This window comes from Oxyura jamaicensis, chromosome 4 (assembly GCF_011077185.1).
Source record: "Oxyura jamaicensis isolate SHBP4307 breed ruddy duck chromosome 4, BPBGC_Ojam_1.0, whole genome shotgun sequence".
Taxonomy (NCBI): Eukaryota; Metazoa; Chordata; class Aves; order Anseriformes; family Anatidae; genus Oxyura; species Oxyura jamaicensis.
In genome coordinates this window covers 96,236,485-96,243,120 of record NC_048896.1, presented here as the reverse complement: position 1 = coordinate 96,243,120, position 6,636 = coordinate 96,236,485, and the positions used below count along the sequence as shown (strand labels likewise).

The 6,636-nt window shown below is 62.3% G+C and overlaps 1 protein-coding gene across 1 annotated transcript; it reads right to left on the bottom strand.

Moving 5' to 3' along the window:
- Window positions 1-44: 44 nt before the first annotated feature.
- On the bottom strand, window positions 45-6,314 carry DOK1 (docking protein 1). The gene is made up of 5 exons (XM_035325400.1): window positions 6,160-6,314; window positions 5,640-5,939; window positions 3,236-3,347; window positions 2,911-3,083; window positions 45-1,584 (listed from the first exon to the last, which is right to left on the bottom strand). Exons 1-5 carry the CDS (start codon window positions 6,220-6,222, stop codon window positions 490-492), a joined length of 1,743 nt encoding a protein of 580 aa, XP_035181291.1. The 5' UTR covers window positions 6,223-6,314; the 3' UTR covers window positions 45-489.
- Between the last annotated feature and the right edge of the window lie 322 nt (window positions 6,315-6,636).

Sequence of the window (6,636 nt, the reverse complement as noted above, 5' to 3'; positions counted from 1 at the left end):
AGTCACGTGCCTGACAGTCTAGACATGCCACATGCAAACACTTCGTTCCGAGACATACAGATTTTAATATCAAAATACTTTTGTATAAAAATACTTCTGGAGACTGGTGGCAAGCAGTCCTCCAGGCATTGCAGTAGGCATCTCAGCCCTGTGGCCTACCCGGAGAAGACAGAGCAGAACCAAAGCCTCTGGAGTCACAGCAGCAGGCACAGTGTGACAAAGCCAACCCTCCTGCCACATCAGGAGTGTCAGTGGAGCTGGCCTGAGCCAGGAAATGCACCTAGAGCAGCATTCTGGCTCCCAGGCGCGGGAAGGGACCCAGGGAGATGCAGTCCCTGGGTGCTCGTGAGCAGGAGGGGCTCTGCCCAGTCCCACACAGTCCCCAAACCCAAGCCACCCACAGGACCCATGGAGGACGGCAGCCTGCACCGCTCACAAGTGGGTCCGGGCCCCTCAGTCTCCCCCAGACAGGTACAGAGCAGTGGCACGTTATATCTCTCCTAAGTCCTCATAGACAGGCGACAAGCTGCACTCGTCCACAGACTGCTCCTTCTTCTGCCCGTGCTGGGGCTTCACCACCTGGCTGTACAGCACCTCCACTTTGTTGTTGTTGTTGTTGCTGCTGCTGTTGAGGCTGGGTTTGACAACTGCCTTCTCAGGAGCAGGGTTCCCTCGCCGCCTGCCAGGGTCCCCACTTCTTTCGACACCTTTGGGGATAAATGCTGCTGGGGGCTTGGGGGCAGGTACTGGCTTAGGGCCCTTGGCCTTGGCCTGGAAGGCAGGAACCGAGTAGTCATCCGTGCTGGGGTTATAGGGATACTCGTAGCCGCCCTTGCCGTCATGGCCCTGGGTACGCCAGGCCTCGCCTGTGGGCCGCGCTTCATCATAGATGCAGGCAGCAGAGGGTACTGCACGGGGAGCGCGGCCCTCGGGCTCATCATAGATGTGCTCCTTCCGCCCAGGTGCCTGGCTGCGAGCCTCGGCCCGGACCTGCTCATAGGCACCCGTGTATAGCGGTGCTGGCACCCGGAGCTTCGCCTCATCTGGGGCCCCACTCGCGGCCTTGCTGTCAACAGGGTCCGAGTACAACGGGTCCAGCCAGGGCCGGAAGCCCTTCACCGAGTCCAGGGGCTCTGAATATAGGCTGGAGGGGTCCTCAGCCAGCAGCGCAGCGCGTGGTGCCTTGGGCAGAGGGGAGCGCGGGGGTGTGCTGGGGACGGTGGGCTTGGCCTGCAGTACAGGGGGCTCTGGCAGGGTCCGGTTCTTCAGCAGAGACACCGTGTCTCTCTCCTCTGCTGCAGCGATGGACCTGGGTGCCAGTCCTGCTTTGGGTGCTGCAGTGTCATCCCCCTCCACGGGCAACTCTAGGCTCAGGGAGTCGGCCAGGGCCTGGCGGATCAGGACCATACTGGGGCTGTCTGAATCCAGTGAATCACAGCTCTGCCGGTTCTCCTCCACCTGTGCTTTCTGCTCCCGGATGGAGTCTTCCACCAGGCGGAAGATCTCATTGCCCTGCTTGGTCTCAAAGGTGAAGTTCCCTGGGCCAGAGTCACAGCGCCTGCCAGCTTCGAAGGAGAACATCACCTGCAAGGGAAGCCAAGTGTCACACCATGTTCAGCACCTACCCTTCCAGAGCCTCGCACAGGCTGTGCTCTCTGCACTATTGGAACTCACTATTGGCATCTTGGGTCAATAAGCGTTAGTCAGGCAGAAGGGAAGCAATCCAGAAACAAGATCCAAGAGAGAAGAGTGCAGCTTTTCATGAAAGGCCAGAAGCAGCAGCTTGCCTACCAACAGTAAGCAAAGCATTTGCCTTACAGGCATTACTGTTAATGGCATAAAATACTTTAAAGAAAAGTCTTGCACCAAGGCTCTGTTCCTTAGGCCTGAACACACTCAGGCATAGGTTCCCACCAGCGGAAGTCCAGACCCTTCTTGGACCTCCATTCCTGAATCCAGGTGAGATTTTTCTGTCTTACTGGTGTTGATATGCAGCAGCAGTCTCTTGGGTTGCTGCAAAAGCCTCTGGGGCCAGACTTCCCTTGTGGGTCAGTGCTGCCAAACACAAGCACAGCCAACCTGTCACCACTGGCGACCTGAGTGTGCAGTCGCCTGCTCCTCACACAACTTGGTTCTCATCCTGCCCTGGCACAGATCCCGTGGATGAGCTAGCTGCCTCCCCAAGACAGCTTGGTGTCCACTTCTGTTTTGGTAAAGTGCTGCAGAAAGCGCCACTAGCAGGCTGCAGCTGACACCATTACTCCTATAAATAGCCCTGGGGAGACCACTTCCTCCGCCTCCAGCATAGCAGGTACATTTTGTGCTCAGTGTAGCAACAGGACAGGTGGGGGAACCCACTGCTGCAGGACACTGGGGAGGCCTGCACAGGTCAGCTAGGCTCACAGCAGCGTGCCCCATAAGGTGAACAACTCTAGAATATAACAGGTGTCTCAAACAACCCCTCCTGCTCTGGCCACTGTCCTACAGGAAGGATGGACGGCATCCAGGGAGTACTTGGAGCCAGGCCTGCTGAGCTCCCTGGCAGGCATGGCATGAACAGACACACAGCTGGCAGCACAGGCTGGGAGTGGAGAATGGGGGTGGGCAGGAGCGGCAGTGGCCTCAATGGGAGTGTTGCAAGAACTGCACAGAACCGCCCTGCAGAGCCGGGTCCCTGGCAGGGATGGGAGCCCCACAATCCACGCTCCTACACAGTGACACATGGGGAGCTGGGAACAGACCAAGGATCACAGTTACCCCAGGAACCCCACTGTGGTCACCGTGGTCTGTAGCAGCTCTGGCATTTGACAGGGGCCACAACACAGCTGCCACAAGCGGGTCTGGCACAGCAGTAAGGGACAGCTTGTGGTGGCACGGGCAGGCCCATGGCATGTATAGCTATACACCCACCTTGTCCCGGCCATATCTCCGAAGCAGCCGGTAGGGCCAGACATAGAGGGTCTCGTTTGTCCGTGGGTCCTTCAGGACAAGGCTGTCACGCTCAGCCTTGAGCACATAGGCACCACGTAGCTCACATCGCTCTGCAGCCTCGGTCCGCTGCACCGTCACCCAGAATGCGTTCACTGCAGGAATGGAGGTGCTCAGGGGAGGCACAGAAACCCCATACCCTGCTCCCTGCAAGCCCCAGCACTGCCCACCAGCGCCTCTGCAAGGGGACAGCAGCAGGACAGCCCCAGGGAAGGGAGGCCCAAGGCCAGCGCAGGGCAGGTCCCACCTTCGTCTCTCGAGTAGTAGATGGAGTTCACAGCCATCTCCAGGGCCGGCGTCTCCCCGTTGCCCTCTCTGCCACGCTGGGCTGCCACGCCAGCATTGCCAAGGCCATTCCCCTGGCAAGGGAGAACAGATCAGTCCCAGCACCTCCACCCACACTACCCCCCCAAACCCCCTTGCACCCACTGAGCCCAGCCCCACATCCCCTGGGTCCTGCCACCCTCACCAACCTGGTCCCACACAGCTCATCCGCACCAAGCTCAGTGCATGGGACAGGGTGCAGATGAAGCAGTCCCTGCAGACCCTCCCTCTGGCACAGTGTAAGCCACCACCAACATGGCCCCCAGGACCACATGTGCCTGCTCCACCACTGCTCCTTTGCAAGCTCCAGCTTGGGCTTGTCCATGCAGGTGCCTGGTGTGGAGGCAAAAACAGCTCTGTTTCCACATGGATGCACTCCAGCGTGGGAAACTTTGGCACCCAAAGCATGGTGTGGGTCCAGGCACTCCCCCAGCCACACAAACTAGGGGGGAGCAGATGAGATGACCCAGTAATACAAGGGACTGCGTTCTTCTGTGCAGGCAGGCAGGAAGACGGTGCCAGTGTTGGTGCTCTGACCGCAGAGGGAAGCGAGCACTTCTACTTTTAGCATATGCAGAACTGAAAGTGCAACGCACACACTCTGCCAGAGGCCACGTCCCCACAGCCAGGTCCCCTAAGGGCCCGGGTGGGGGATGCACCCCTGGTGCCACCAGGGAAAAGCATGGACCCTCCTCCAGGACAGCCCCATGCACGCCAGAGGCTCACAGATGTCCTGCAAAATTCCAGCAGATTTTGTGCTCCTGCACAAGGGTCTGGTCTCAGACTGAGCCAGAAGCTCTTTCTCAGGGTCACGTGGGAGGGATGGGGTTGCAGCAGAGTGCACAACTTGCAGAAGACAAGCTGTCACAGTTTCGGTTTAAAAATGGTCACATGAGCTCCTCAAGAAGAGGTAAGGCCCAAACAAGGCCATCAGGCCCCTCTCTGTCTCCTGAACAGAATGGGGAGTGCTAAAACCCAATGTCTGAGAGCTGAGAGCAGCAATTCTCCTGTTCAGCTACAGCATCCAAAGCAGTAGAACTCCAGCATGGGGTCAGGCAGCAAAGAGCCCCTGAGGGCTGCTTGACTGCACCTTCCCTCATCCTCAAAAGAAAAAGCAATTCTGTTCTGAATTCAAATCATCTCCCCTGCCACAGTTCCCAAGCTATCAGACCCTGCTCGCCTTCTGGATGGCGACAAACACCACCATACAAATTCATGCTCTCCAAACAGATGAGCAGAAATTACAACCGAGGACCTTTAGCTTCTTGCTGAGAGACCACACGTAGCTCCTATGCCTCTTGCTCCAGTGCCATCCTCACAGCCCTTTGCCAACCTCTTCCTAAACTGTTAACTTGCTTCAGGACCTCAAGTACACAATGAGCAACTACCAAACAAATTAAGGCACGAACACAGCCCTGCTCTGAGCAAATGCTCCTTGCCTTTTTGTTGCCCCCGCCTCGCTGAAAGCCCATGATGGGTTCCCAGCTAAGCCCCAAGAGCCCTTTCCAGGACAAAGGCTGCCAACACCATCTGTGTGAAATGGTGCCATGGAGCAACTCCTAGTGCCTCTTGGCTGGGCCAACTGGCCGCTGGTGGCTGCAGGGAGATGCTAACAGCGACAAAAATGGGCTCAAGGCAAGTCACGCTGAGTAACACCTGCGTCCTTGTGGGAGGACCCTGGGGCTGCCAGCTGTGCAGCAGCCACCCTGCAGGGCAGCCCAGCCCCACGCCCACAACCTGCAACTGGCAAGCACAACCCAGGGCTGCACAGCCCATCCGTCCCAGGCAGGAGCGTGGAGCACCTGTGGGGCCAGGCAGGCAGGCACTGTCCTTGCGGAGCAGTGTGGATGACAGTACCTGCAGGCCACTGCTGTCCTGCAGACCGCCTTCGCGAGGAGATGGCAGACAGGCTGACCACCAGGGCCGGGGAAGGCTAGGGGAGCCCAAGGGCTGTGTCGTAGGCCCAGCACCGACAGTGTGTCCCCAACACCGGGGAGCAACCTCTGGGCTGGGCAAGGGGCTGCCCCAGGAGTCAGGCACCCTGACGTGCTCAGGGCTCTGCTTCCACAGCAGGAAAGGCAGCGTCAGCTGGGCTAAGAGGAACCGCCGGCCAGCCGGCCCTGCCAGGTGCCCAGAGGGAACGAGCAGGGCTCCACGCAGCAGCAGCACAGGGTGCAGGCAGGACCCCCGGGGGGCGGCAAGCCAAGGAACTGCTGCGAGGCGCCTCGGCGTCTCCCCCGCGCGCCGCCGACCCCCGGCCGCGGGCAGGGAGGGGCACGGAGGGGCACGCCGCCTCCCGCCCGCCACGCGGGGACCCAGAGGCTCACCGGGAAGGCGATCTCACACAGCTTCGCCACCCACTCCTCGCTCTGCTGCTTGTCGGCCGCCAGGAGGTAGCTCCTGCCGCTGGTCTCCAGGCGGAAGGCGGCGGTGCCGGCGCGGGGGCCGCTCTCGGCGGGCGCGAGGGCCACGCTGGTGCAGTCGGCCAGCCTTACCACCGTCTTGTCCAGCCGTCGGGTTCCCAGCCGCCCGGGGGGCCCCGCCGGCTCCTTGCAGTCGAAGAACTCCAGGCGGGCGACGCCGTGCTGGCTGGCCGGGAACAGCGCGAACCAGCCCCGCTTCCACCTCTGCAAGGTACCAGGGTCACCGCGGGGCCGCCCCGGCCCAACCCGGCGGAGGCCGACCGGCCGCCGCCGCCCGCCCGCCCTGCCCCCCACCGCCCGGTGCCGCCGCCGGCAAAGCCCCGGGCCGACTTCCCCAGGCGCCGGTGCCGGGGCGGACGGCGGCCCAGCCCAGACGGCTCAGACAGCCCCAGGCCCCGGTGCCCGTCCCGGCGGGGAGCCGAACCTTGGTGCCGAACTTGTGGCTCTGCTGCACGAAGAGCGGCCCCTCCTTGGCCGGCGGCTCCATCCCGCGCCCGCCGCTCCCCGCGCTTCCGCTGCCGCTCCCGCGCCGCGCCGCGCCTGGGGGCGGGGCCCGAGGGGCGGGGCCCGAGGGGGCGGGGCGGGGCCGAGCCGGGAGGGAAGGTGTCGGGGGCGCGCGTGTGGCCGCAGTCGGGCACGCGTGGCCGCGCACGTGAGCCTGATCCCGCGCGTACGTGGGCGCGCTCGGGCGCGTCTACGCGCCTAGGTGTGCGTGGGCGCTCGTGCACGTGTACCCGCCGTGCCCGTCCCGCCGCCCCCCGCGGCGCCCCGCATCCCGGGTGCCAGCAGCGCGGCTTCTCCGCGGGGGCTGCGGGCGGGCCCTCGGTCGCTCCGCCGTGGCTCCAGCCCGCGCCCCCGGCCGCTGCGCCCCCTGGTCCGGCCCCGCCAGGAGCCCCCTCAG

What these genes read in the sequence shown, in the direction of transcription:
- DOK1 (XM_035325400.1), bottom strand. Translation starts at nt 6,222, where the DNA reads ATGGAGCCGCCGGCCAAGGAGGGGCCGCTCTTCGTGCAGCAGAGCCAC. An exon ending in GCCACAAGTTCGGCACCAAG is followed by an intron (nt 5,940 to 6,159) that starts GTTCGGCTCCCC and finishes GGTACCTTGCAG; the next exon opens with AGGTGGAAGCGGGGCTGGTT. An exon ending in TGTGTGAGATCGCCTTCCCG is followed by an intron (nt 3,348 to 5,639) that starts GTGAGCCTCTGG and finishes CTCCCTTGCCAG; the next exon opens with GGGAATGGCCTTGGCAATGC.